Consider the following 13,991-nt stretch of genomic DNA (forward strand, 5'->3'; position numbering starts at 1 on the left):
GAACGCAGAAGCCAGGGCGAGAGTTCTCACCAGAAACCAAACTTGCTAACATTCTGATCATGGACTTCTAACCTCTAGAACTGTGAGAACATAAATATCTGTTATTTACAGCACTCTGAAAAGATTAATGCACTATACATGCTATTTATGTTTTTTCTTTATTTAGTCTGATGCTCAATTTCCACTCCTCATATAACTTCCTTCCTATAACTAGATTACTGCCTGATCCCACAGTTCCTCCTTGACTCAAATTTTGCCTCGTACCCCCATCACAAGCCCCTGCCATGAAAAATGCAAGAGGCCTCCTATCAATGAGAAAATAGAGGCCAATCAGAGAGGAATTCTTTCATTTGCATGCAAAACCTAAGAACCCACTTGTACCTCTTTTCATTTTTATCACTCTTTTTTCTTTTTAAAGATTTTATTTATTTATTTGACACAGAGAGAGACAGCCAGCGAGACAGGGAACACAAGCAGGGGGAGTGGGAGAGGAAGAAGCAGGCTCATAGCAGAGGAACCTGATGTGGGGCTCGATCCCATAATGCCGGGATCACGCCCTGAGCCGAAGGCAGACGCTTAACTGCTGTGCCACCCAGGTGCCCCTCATTTTTATCACTCTTTTAACAATGGAGGAAGTATTTTTCCACCTGAATCAAAGCCTTCCACCTGTATGGGTGCTTTCTATGCCATTCCTTCTCACCCATTACCCACCCGAGAGCCAACATTATCAATTCAATTACAAAAGGACCGCAGTACTGAGAAAGACAGGAGGTGGCACAGGGAATAATATTTAGCAATCCTTCAGCTTATCTTTTACATTTTACAAAAGAAAAAACTCATTTTCTCACTGGAGCTAGATATTGCTATTAGAAGAGCAGAGACTAAACTTCGACTTTCCTAATGCCTGATTTGGTGGCTTACCCATCATTTCTTCCTGACTGCCTATAAAACTTACCATGAAATAAACTGAGATTCCAATACTCCCCCACCAAACCTGCTCCTCCTTCAGATGTGCCTATCTAAATTGATGTCAACTTCACCCTTTCTGTGTAGCAAACAATTTGGTTTTGCCCAAAAGAGGTGTGAATTTTGCTCATGGTTCTGGCAGGTACTCAGTGTCTTTGTTTAGGGCAGGAGCTGGTAACATCTTAAGTGGTGGGCCAGAAAGACCAACCATGCGATTTCGGGTGAGAACTTTGGGTCACATGGAGTCCATTGTATTGGAGGCTACGTGGGCAATCAATCAATCCAACTTGCCTAAATTACAGAGTCTCAATAAAAACTCTGCGTTTAAGGCTCACGTGAGTTTCCCTAGTTGGCAATACTCCATGCACACAGTCATACATCAATGCCAGAAGAGTAACATATCTTGAGGACAAGGGAAAGTTCATATTTGGAATCCTCCCAGACTTTATCTTATGTGTCTCTTCTTTTGGTTGATCTTAACCTATATTCACTTATAATAAATAGTAACAATGAATATAACTGCTTTCAGTTTCTGTGAGTCCTTCTAGAGAATTATCAAACCAGAGAGTGGTTTGAGGAACTCCCCAAAGTTGCAATTGGTATCAAAAGTGAGAGAAGTTTTCCTAAGACTTCGCAGTTTGCCCAACTGCAGGTACATTTTCAATTCCTCTTTCTCTCACATCCCACCTATGTATCCTATCAGAATATCCTGCTGGCTCTTTCTCCAAAAGATAGGCAGAATCAAATCACTACCGCCACCATCGTGCCTTGCCTCAGTTATTACAACAGCTTCCTCACAGATCTCGTATTTCTATCCTTACTCCCATAAAGTCAAATCTTAAAACACCATCCAGGAATCCTGTCAAAATGTCAGATTATGTCACTCAATGACAAAAATCCCTCTGATAGCTTCCCATCTCTCTCAAAATAAATGTCAAAATCCTAACAATGGCCTATGATATCCTATTAAATCTGGCAGCTCTAGTTACCTCTGGCCGAATCTTCAGCTACCCAGCCTTCATTCACTCTACGCCAGCCACACTAGTTTCCTCACTTTGTCTTAAACATGCCAGATAATTTCTTGCCTCAGGGCTTTCCATCTGTTGTTTCCTCGGACTGGAATGCTCTTCCCCCACATATATTCATGGCTCCCTCACTTCCTTCAAATATCTTCTCAAATACTACCTTCTCATCAGTGTCTTCCCCAACATTTCACAACCTCAACACAATCTGTTTTTTGTTTATTTTCTTTCTCTGCCCCTCTAGATCCCTCTTGAATGTATGCTCCATGAAGAAGAGTTGTCTTTTCTGTTAACTGCTGTTTCAGGAGCACCTTGTATGGTATCTGGAACATAACTAGCACATAAAGTAAGTGAATGTTATATTGTTCAAAATGGCTGGTCAAACTGTTGCTTCTTGTTACTAGTGTATTTGCAAGAAAACATTTGCTTAACTTTTAGTATACTGCTTCTAAATAAATGTCATCTAGAGAATCAAAGCTTTATCTGAATTGTGCAAAATGTAAATCTAACTGAGGACTGAAGATAATATGTCATGAAAAGAACAAGTAAATTTACAAATATATCCCCAGATACCTTTTGTCTGGGACAGATACTCCAGCTGCTATAAAGATTTGTGGTTTTACTGATGGTTCTCAGTCACATTCTAAATCAGAAGATGGCAAACTACTGACTGCCTCTGTTTGTAAATAAAGTTTTATTAGAACTCAGCCATATCCTTCTGTTTCCATCTTGTCTATGACTACTATAAAGGAACAAGAGAGTTGAGTAGTTGCCACAAAGACCATATGGACCTCTAACTTAAAATACTTACCACCGTTTAAGAAAAGTTTACTGATCTCTGTTCTAGATAATTCAGGTTTCTAAATGAGAGACCTTCACATTAACAAAAGCAAATTCACATAACTGTCTTTCTTAAAAGGCCAAAAGAGAATTAAAAATATATTCAACAGCTAAATAGAAAAACTACTAAAAAATTGTCCTTTCAATAAGTACTCTTTTTTCATGACACATCAAGGCAGACAAAGGGTACTGGAAATATGCCTTGATTATAAAGCATTTGTATTCTAAGAACTCCTACAACTACAAAAGGTTACTGACCAAATTTATTCCACCACAAACTGTATTCAATAAATGACACTTTTTTTTATTTACTGAAATTTCTGAGACCAAATTATAAAAGGACCTTTTAAAAGCTAATTAGCACCTCACATATTTCCTAACATAAAAAAACAAAAGAATCAAAACCTATTTTAACAAGGAGAAATGTCTTCCATTAACAAGGACAAATGTTTTCCAAAGAGAAAATTTTAAATGTATAAAAAAATATGCAAAACTTTATTCATATAAGTATAAAACCTTAAGGAAAAAGATTTAAGAAGGGAACTCACTGACAAAGATTAATTTAAAAATTTAAAGACTGATGCACCAAATCTAAAAAGATGCACAGAAAGGTTTCATCAAACAGCTGTTTATAAAAATGGAAAAACTGCAAATATCATAAATGTCCAAGTAATCATCACTAGAAGATTAAATAAATTGTTGTATCCTAAAAGAAAATGCAATATAGTCAAAATTGATGACTCTACATTTACTACTCTGTCAGTAAGTAGATTATTAAGAATTCATAAAATAAAATCACATTTGTGTAAAATTATAACACAGAGGGTATATGTATGGGGGGTAAGGGCACTCTGCATGTATCTGAGCACATAAAAAACGTCTAGGTGGAACAACATATATAAAAAAGGTTAACTGTAGTTATTGCTTGGTGGCAATATAAAAGGTATTTATTCTTTTTCTTACATTTTTTTCCTAGATTTTTCTGAATGAGCCTTTATTTTTATTATGCTATTTCCATTTTCAGGGAGAAAAAAATCAAGACTTACCCAACTAAAAGAAGAAGTGCACAAATTACAGCAAATCCCAACGTATACTTGAATGCCGTTTTAATTTGCTGAAAGTCAAGGGGAAAAAGTATACCATTTACTAAGACCTTTAAAACATAAAATATTCTTAAAAATAAATAAAATATAAAATATTCTTGCTACGGTGTGACAGTACTTTCACATCAAATGTACATTTATAGTCAACTGTGTAAAATTTCCTTGTTGAAAAATATTCTTAAAATTTAAGGAAAAACAATGTGATGCCATATCATAAGTTATCTTTGCAAACCGCACTAGACTCTAAAGTCTTTTCAATGATTAGACCTTGTGGAAATCAACACTCAAAAGCATAATCAATTCTTCAGTGCGCATAATCATTAGTAAAATTATCAGAATATTTACTAATATATTCCCCCAAACAGGAAGCAATCAGAATCTACAATACCCTGCCCCTAATTCATTAAAATGGGTTATAGTAATTACAATAAATATTCAATATGCATGCGTCTATATATGTACATATTTTATATAAAATGCATATTGTATTTATATAAAATAAAAAATATAGAGAACATATATATAAATATATAAAACATTTATCATTATCTTTGTCCAAAGACAAAGAAAAACACAAAGCTGGATATTCTAAATATGGAAAGAAAAGTTAACCTCAAAAAAAAGGTTAAATTAGTAAAAACCCAACAACCAAAAAAAACCCCAAAAAACCCCATTATTTGTCTCTCAGATTAATAAGTCTCTAAAAGTCTAAAATTTAAATTCATGCTTCATATGACAAATTCTTCATAAAGGAGTTAAGTTAATCTTTAGGAAAAAACCTAAAATAACGGTTGAGGAGGATCTTAAGATCAACCAAAGGGTTGGGGAAGATGAACTTTAGAAGAAGTGAAAAGAGAAAGCATGTATCTCATTCCATTTTTAACATTAAATTCCTAACCACCCACTTCACCTTACATATGTTGGGTTTACAAATACAGAGTTACATAGTACCTGCAAATAGTTAATTTTGACTTTCTTTATAACTATTTAAACATCTTATTTTTTCTCTAACATACTGTATTGATTACCACTTGGAATCACTTAGAATATTGTTATGTTCTTGTTCCTAATCTTAATGCAAATACTTTAAGGTTTTAATAAACATGATTAAGAATAACGCTGGCTTTTAAGTGAAAGCTATATATACATTTTTTTGTATTTAAACACAAAACATAAATAGATATAAAACATATTCCTGTAACTCAATAAAAAGACATTCCTTTTATGCTGCTTTTTCCTTTAAATCAGAAAAAATGGTCAATTTTAGCAAATACCTTTCAACATACAATTTCTTCTTTAACCTATTAAATGACTATATACTAACAGATGTGCTGATTTTAAACCACCCATGCAGTCTAGAGATAGGCCCAAACTCAGTTATACTGTACTAATATATTTTTAAGATACCTCTGAATTCAATTTGCTAATATTTCAGTTAAGATTTGTATACCAATACTTAACGTGATGCTGGTCTGAAGTTTTGGACATGCACGTATGTTATATTTATCAGATTTTTATATCAGTGTTATCCTGGATTAGTAAAAATAGTCAGCAAGTGTTCCTTCTTTATGCCCCAGAATAGGGGTCAGCAGACTGTCCTGTGGGCCAAATGCAGCCCACCTCCTATTTTACTAGATAACATCAAGCTCATTAAGTATTATCTCTGGCTACTTTCAAGTACAACAGCAGAGGTGAGTAGTTGAGACAGAAACTATATGGCCCACAAAGCCTAAAATGTTTACTTTTGAGAAAAAGAAGAATTTTGCTCTAGAATTGCTGTCTAAACAACAGTCACAAGTCACGTGACTACCGAGCTCCTGAAATATGGCTAGTTCAAAGTGAGATGTGCTGCAGTGTAAAATACATTTTAAATTTCAAAGGCTTAGTGTGAAAAAAAATTTAGTATCTCATTAAGAATGTGTTCTGACTCTCTTTGTAATGATAATACTTGGAGCCTATTACATTAAATACAATGTGTAATTAAAAATAATTTCAACTGCTCCTTTTTACTTATTTTAATGTTGATACTAGAAAATTTAAAAAATTTCACATCTGGCTCACATTGTATTTCTATTAGACAACGCGGCTCTAGAATAAATCCAAAGTCATGTCACTCTTTGTGAAAGGAAATAATCTTTCCTGCTCCCCCTAAAATAAACATACTTACGGTACATTTACTAGTATCATCATCATCCTTTTCTTCATAGTAGAAGTAGACAAAAGGGATCCAGAAAAACACACAGAATAATATAACAGAATATAAGGCTGTGGAAAGAAATAATAAGCTGAGTTCTACTGACTACACATAAACTTAATAATTGTTATATATATACTTACGTGTGTATATTAACATACAAATTAACATACCAAATTCACATTTACTACCACATTCACTTCCCAATCTGATCCCTATACACATAACTCTGTTTATATGGAACATCCCAATCAGTCTTTTCTGATCCCTGTCCCAAGAAATCAATAGCACTATTAGACAGATCATAATTCAAGTTAACTATGGGGCAATTTTCAGCAATAACGATAATAATTATGCCTGTAACAAGTGTAGCAGCTAATATCTGAACTCTTACTATGTACTCACCACAATGCTAAGAACTTCCTGTGAACCAACTTATTTAAATGAACATTAATTTTTGGGGCGACTGGCTGGCTCAGTTAGTTGAGTGACCAACTGGATTTCATCAGGCATGATCTCAGGGTTGTGGGGTCAAGCCCCACAAAAGACTCCACGCTCAGTACGGAGTCTGCTTGTCCCCCCCGCCCTCTGCTCCTCTCCCAGCTCCCGCACAAGAATGCTTGCTTGCCCTCTCTCTCTCTCTCTCTCTAAAATAAATAAATAAAACCTTAAAAAAAAAATGACCGTTAACTTTTGTATTCCTTCCAACTTAAAATCAAGTAAAGTTGACACAACGTTTTCCAGTCACTCAAATTAAAGAAATAGCTATAAGCGATACTATCCTTTAGTACAAATAATTTCCCCAATCTAAGTTTAAAATACGTAGTGTTATAAAACTGATCTTATAGAAATCAAGACCAAGAAAAGGTAAGAATGGTAAAACAGTAGAATCAGATTCAAAGTTAACTGATATGAATTAATATTTATATGCTTTAAAATAATATTAGAGATACTTTGACCCAGTAGTCAAAATATTTTTTAATCCAATGTATTACTTAAAATTTGAACAGCCAAAGTATATTTAACAATAAAAAAAGAAAACAGATTAAACAGCTTTTCAAGGCTTCTCAAATCTTAAAAAAGTGCTTTTTAAAATCTTCTGTGAAGGGGCACTTAGGTGGCTCAGTCAGTTAAGTGACCAATTGATTTTCACTCAGGTCAAAATCTCAGGGTCCTGAGATGGAGCCCCAGCCAGTTAAGATGTGGAGCCTGCTACAGATTCTCTCTCCTCCTCCCTCTGCCCCCCTCATCCCCACCCCAGCACACATGTTCTCTCCCTCTCTCAAAAAAAATAAATTAAAAAAATTTTTTTAAATAATACAAAAATAAGGGGTGCCTGGGTGGGTCAGTCAGTTAAGTGTCTGCCTTCAACTCAGGTCATGATCTCAAGGTCCTGGGATCAAGCCCCACCTGGGGCTCCCTGCTCAGTGGGGAGTCTGCTTCTCCCTCTGCCTCTGCTCCTCCCTGTGCTTGTGCTCTTTCTCTCTCTCTCGTAAATAAACATGTAAAATCTTTAAAAAATAAATTAATTAATAATAATAATATAATAAAATCTGTGACTTTATATTTATTTGCATGTGCATAAGTTCATGGAAAGACTGAAAATATAATTATATAAAACAATCACAGGATAATAGTTATTATACTCCTTTGTAAAAAAAAAAAAGCATTTGTTAGTAATGTATAACTTCAAATACTCTGTTGGAAGGAATGATTGTGTAAGTTATAGAATTTTAAACATGATCTTAAAACTTGCTAGTACTATCTCATTTATCTGGAGGCCACTTATGAAACAGCCCCTATTAAATGCAGCATAGCTACAACTCAGCAAACAAAGCCCTAAATAACCAATAGAAAGGTAAAAGATAATTTTTATTGACCAATCATAAAATAACTGTCAGCAACTGAATTCTGGCACTACACATATTTAGTGAAATGTATGCAGTCTTTTAATATTATGAGAAACTAATAATGACAGTAAATCTTTAAAGGTAATGAATATTGGTGTTTCTACTATAAAACAGAGAGTACAGTTAACCCCTGAAGTTGGCTGAGGCACCAAGTCCCTGCAGAGGTAAAAATCTACACATAACTTTTGACTCTCCTAAACCTTAACTAACAGCCTACTGGAAGCCTTACTGATAACATACAAAAACAGTCAATTAACACATATTTTGCAGGTTACATGTATCAGATACCATATTCTTACAATAAATCAGCAAGAGAAATGAAAATATTAAGAAAATCATACGGAAAATACATTTACAGTATTATACTGAATTTATTTTAAAAAATCCACATTAAGTAGGCCTAACACAGTTCAAATTTGTGTTGTTCAAGGGCCAGCAGTAGCTAGTATTAATATTTCTATTATAAGTCTAACAGCCAAAGGAAATAAACATATATTCAAAAATGTGACCAAAATAAGTACTCTAAAAGTTTTTAAAAAATTAAAAATAAAAGGGACAGGACTATAAATCACCCTAAATACCATTCTAATATTATGATTAAAATGATCGAATAATTTGTATAGAATAGGAGAAACCCTAACTAAGCATAACAGAGTTTGAGTGGATATCAATATCCCAGAAATTTTGTTGCAGTAATGTTTGGCTTCACTCTCAGCATGTTGCTTATGTCTACTACCTGATGGCCTAGGCCTTCAGCTGGCCAAAGAGCCTATGGCTATTTCATAAACATTCCTGGTACTCGGGAACTTCTGTGATCAATGATCTTGTAAGCTGCATAGTTAATGTCATAGTTAATTAGCATAACAAGGTATAAAATTAATTCCTATAAGTCAAAAAATACAAATAATCCATTTTTTAAAGTGGACAGAAGACAGATACTTCACCATAGGAGATACTGGCCAAAGAAACAAAATGGCCAAAAAGCATATTTTAAAAGGTGCTCCTCATCACCAGTCATGAAGAAGATGTAAACTAAAACCCACAATGAGATACACATATCCAAAAGAAGGGCTAAAATTAAAATGCCAATACCAAGTTTTGCCAAGAATGCAGAACAACTGTTATTCCCATACTTTGCTGGAGGCAGTATAAAGTGGCACAACACTATAGAAAACTGTTTCTTACCAAGTTAAACATACAACCACCACATGATCCGACAATTCTATTCTCTGACAATGAAGAGTAGCCACATATGCAAAGGGTTTCTGCCCAGAGAAGCCTGCCTGAGTTACAGTCCAGGGCTTTAACTGGGGACTTGTAAAATATGTACATTTGCCTGAGTGACCAGTTATGATTACCAAAACTACAGATCCAAAGCAGGAAAGCAAGTGTTGACCAAAAATCATACGTTTTGCACAAACAATCCAACAAGCTGGTACTACATGGTTCCACACTCAGCTATACAAAACCACCTTATCAATCAGTAATATAGGGTACATCCAAGGGCTAGATTCACAGGAGTTAGTCAAGGGTCAGCCACACAACCTGAAAGTATATGGTAAGTGAACAAGCTCAGGTGTCCTGCATTAACCAGTTTCTTTTTCTTTTCTCTTCTCTTCTCTTCTCTTCTCTTCTCTTCTCTTTTTTCTTTTCTTTTCTTTTCTTTTCTTTTCTTTTCTTTTCTTTTCTTTTCTTTTCTTTTCTTTTTTAAGTACGCTCCATGCCCAGTGTGGAGCCCAGCACAGGACTTGAACTCACGACCCTCCTGAGATCAAGACTTGAGCTGAGATCAAGACTCGGATGCATGGGGCACCAGGGTGGCTCAGTCCATTAATCACCTGCCTTCGGCTCAGGTCACAACCTCAGGGTCCTGGGATCAAGCCCCACATCCAGCTCCTTGCTCAGCAGGAGTCTGCTACTCCCTTTCCCTCTGCTCCTCTCCCTCACTCCCCTCACTCTCAAATAAATAAAATCTTTAAAAAAAGAAAAAAAGTCAGATGCTTAACGAACTAAACCACCCAGGCGCTCCCTGCATTAACTCTTTCATGACAAAAATGTTCTTAGCAACATTATTCACAGTAGTCAAAAGCTGGAAATGATCCAAACGTCCATCAACGGGTGAAAAGATAAGCAAACTAAAAGGTGTTATATTTATAGGAATGACTAGTATACAGCAATAAAAAAGAACAAACCATGGATACATGAAATGAGGATGAATCACACAGACCTTATGCTAAATAAAATATGCCCCGACACAGGAGTACTATTTCTATGACTGAACTTATAGCAGTTCTAGAACTGGCAAAACTAATTTATTACAACACAAGTCAAAAAAGTGGTTGGGGCAGCTACTGACTGTAAAGAGACATGAAGATGTACGGCAACCAAAACTCTCATATGTTACTGATAGGAATAACCAGAAAAAGGCAGTTTCTAGCAATCAACACCTGGGGGAAAGAAGTAGGGAACAAACACAATTCTGAAAAGAGTCTATAATATCTGCTCAGCAGTTTGTGACTCAAAATAGGTGTAGAGGGGTGCCTGGGTGGCACAGCGGTTAAGCGTCTGCCTTCAGCTCAGGGCGTGATCCCGGCGTTATGGGATCGAGCCCCACATCAGGCTCTTCTGCTATGAGCCTGCTTCTTCCTCTCCCACTCCCCCTGCTTGTGTTCCCTCTCTCGATGGCTGTCTCTATCTCTGTCGAATAAATATTTAAAAAAAACAAAAAAAACAAAATAGGTGTAGAACAACTGCTCTAAATCTTTGTTTTGCTAACACCACACTACAAATAAACTATCTTCTGGTAATCTGACTGTGTTTTTCATAAAGATCTCTCCCTTGTCCCTCATCGGGCTCCTTGCTCAGCGGGGAACCTGCTTCTCCTTCTCTCTCTCTTTTCCTGCTGCTCCCCCTGCTTGTACACGTGCTATCTCAAATAAATAAAATCTTTTAAAAATAAATAAATAAAGATCTCTTCCTTTAGCCCATAAATGTTAATCTATAAAGAAACATTAATTAATTAATTAACACTTCTGTGTTTTGGATCAGCTTATATATCTGTAAATGGAAAAAAAATGCTACTGCTACCACTATCACGCAACCGAGAAATTGCTTCTTTATTCAGCTCTACTTCAAATTGATAGCTATTTTCAAAGAAAAATTATTCTTAACTCCAACAGTGAGGACACTCTCATATCCTGGCATCTGTATAAAGTATGCTTTTACTTGTAAATGTTTTTGTTAAAAGACTGCTACTAGCAAGTGAAAGATAAACAGACTATTTGGTTTAATAGTCCCACTAACATCAAAGAAAACATATTAAGAACAAATTTTAAAACCTCATGTCCACAAAAATTGGCAAAAACTAAACTCATAAAACAAAGTTCTTTTTTTAAAACAATTTAGCAAGAACTAGCAAAAACAAGTGAACAGACAGCCATCTTAAAAGGACACAGACAAAAACTGTAGCAAAGAATATGTGGTCACTGCTATGACCTTTCCATACACACAAAACAATCTACCTTTTAAAAACTGTATATCATTAAATTATAACACACATGAAAGTCAACTTAGATAAATTAGGCTTTGGGATTTTTTAGACATTCTTTATTCCTCCCAACTATTGATGAAAACATCAAAACAAAGAATAACTTAGTCAATATTGTGATAGTATAATTAGTCATTACAAAGATTTTTTTTTTTTTTAGAGGGTCAAAGTATAAAGATATTCTGGGAATTCTAAAAGCCTTCTAAAATTATCCCATTTACCCAGCTGAAGATATTTGGGGTCAAGATTGCTAGCTGCATATTCAAATACCCATTTTCATTTCAGCTGGCATTCCCCTTTTTGTCCTTCCCCTTTCCTCCTGCTTCCTTCCTGCAATGGATATATGATAGCTTAAACTCTAGCCATTTTGGACTCTGGTGACCTTAAGATGTCAATCATGTACGAAGGATGGAGAGCAGAGGAAAACAAAACAAAACAAAACACAAGTTTAAGATCAAGATCCTCATGATGCCATAATGCCGCCATCCGAACCCTTGGATAGCCCAATTCTAGACTTATTTTACGTGAGATTTAAAAACCACTATACTGTTTAAGCCCTGTATTTCCAGTCTGTTAACAGCCGCCAGGTGTTAATTCCTGAAACAGAATCTGATATGAGAAATGGGGAAACCCGAACATTCTCTCCTGAACTCTCCTGAGCCCTTGGTGGTCCTGCCTGTGAGCCATGAGTGTAATAGATCTCAATTAACTTTTACCATTAAACATAGCAGCATCATGAGATGCCATAGAATCTCCTGGGTTCAAGGTGTAGCAGCAACTCTATTTCCCTTAATAACCAGCATCAATCACTCCAGCCCACATGGTTAACTATAGTAATAGTTGGCTATTGAATTCATATGGCTACTGAAAAATCTAACCAGCAGAACTCAGCTATAAGAAACAGTTTTGTGGCTAGTTCATTAGGACTAACTGTACAAACTGCCATGCTCACTTCTATCCCTTATTAGACATATGTACAAATTATGGGATAAAGAGATCCATGTAATGCTCACTGATCCACAGCATTCTCTAAAATAAAAAAAAATTAGGGGCGCCTGGGTGGCACAGCGGTTAAGCATCTGCCTTTGGCTCAGGGTGTGATCCCGGCGTTCTGGGATCGAGCCCCACATCAGGCTCCTCCACTATGAGCCTGCTTCTTCCTCTCCCACTCCCCGTGCTTGTGTTCCCTCTCTCGCTGGCTGTCTCTATCTCTTTCAAATAAATAAATAAAATCTTTAAAAAAAAAAATCCAAAATAAAAAAAAATTAAAAAATAAAAAACACTTCTCAGTTCATTTTATGAAACTAGCAGGGTCTTCATACACAAACCCAACAAGAATAGTAAGATAAAGGAAAATTACATACCAGTCTTACCTCTGAGTCAATTTTTAAAACAATCCCATATAAGATAACAGCAAATCAAATCCAGCAAGAGATTTAAAAGCCAAAAAAGCCACCATCATGACCAGTCAAGGTTTATCCTAGGAATGCAAAGTTGGTTGAAGAATAACCTATCCATGTAATACATTACTTGAAATAATTATTTAAAAAAAAAACTTCACATGACTATCTCTCCTGATAAAGTGTATTCAATTCAACGAATATCTAATTAGTATATTCCAGGCATCATTCTAGGGCTCATGAATATGGGTAAATTCAAAGCTCAGAAGTCCCTACTCTTAAAAATTCAGTGGGGGAGGGGCACCTGGGTGGCTCAGTCGTTAAGCTTCTGCCTTGGCTCAGGGCATGATCCCAGGTCCCTGGGACCCAGCCCCGCAACCGGCTCCATGCTCCACTGGAAGCCTGCTTCTTCCTCTCCCACTTCCCCTGCTTGTGTTCCCTCTCTCACTGGCTGTCTCTCTGTCAAATAAATAAATAAAATCTTTAAAAAGAAAAAAAAAAGAATTGGGGGGGAAATAAAATATTTAGAATCACTGTGTGAAATACTCAGAGTACAAAATTTCTTAAATAAGAAAAACAAAACACAAAACAGCTCACTTAAAAAAAGGTAATTCAAGCAGAAAGTTGAAAAAGCCAATAAATTTTTTAAAAACATGCAATTTTATTCTCAAATAAGAGAAATGCAGGTTAAGGAACTATTATTTCACACTTGCCAGGCTGGCAAAAATACATAGCAATATCAAAATTTGGCATATAGAACACCTGAAATTAATGGAACATTGTGTGTTCCATTATTCCAAGGGCTCAGATAATGCATGAACACCTTCAAATGTTCTTTTTCTCCCCTTCATTTTGGAGGTAGTATGTACTCATTTGTAAAATACAAAAATATACACAAAATAAAAATGACTTATTCAACTTCCTAAATGCCACCTAATTTAAACTTTGGAATATTTTCTTCTGGTCACTGATTGTAAACGCAGTGTTTTTATTTTTATTTGCTATACAA

The 13,991-nt window shown here is 35.6% G+C and overlaps 1 protein-coding gene across 1 annotated transcript in view; it reads right to left on the reverse strand.

The window, feature by feature from the left end:
* The window catches only part of LMBRD1 (LMBR1 domain containing 1), a 117,278-nt gene that overhangs the window by 78,576 nt on the left and 24,711 nt on the right, over window positions 1–13,991 (reverse strand). Inside the window, exons 4-5 of the mRNA XM_034647929.1 lie at window positions 6,099–6,196; window positions 3,875–3,942 (exon numbers count right to left, since the gene is read on the reverse strand). Coding sequence (XP_034503820.1) covers window positions 3,875–3,942; window positions 6,099–6,196 — 166 coding nt within the window. The remainder of the gene's footprint in view (window positions 1–3,874; window positions 3,943–6,098; window positions 6,197–13,991) is intronic.

This window comes from Ailuropoda melanoleuca, chromosome 19, assembly GCF_002007445.2.
Source record: "Ailuropoda melanoleuca isolate Jingjing chromosome 19, ASM200744v2, whole genome shotgun sequence".
Taxonomy (NCBI): Eukaryota; Metazoa; Chordata; class Mammalia; order Carnivora; family Ursidae; genus Ailuropoda; species Ailuropoda melanoleuca.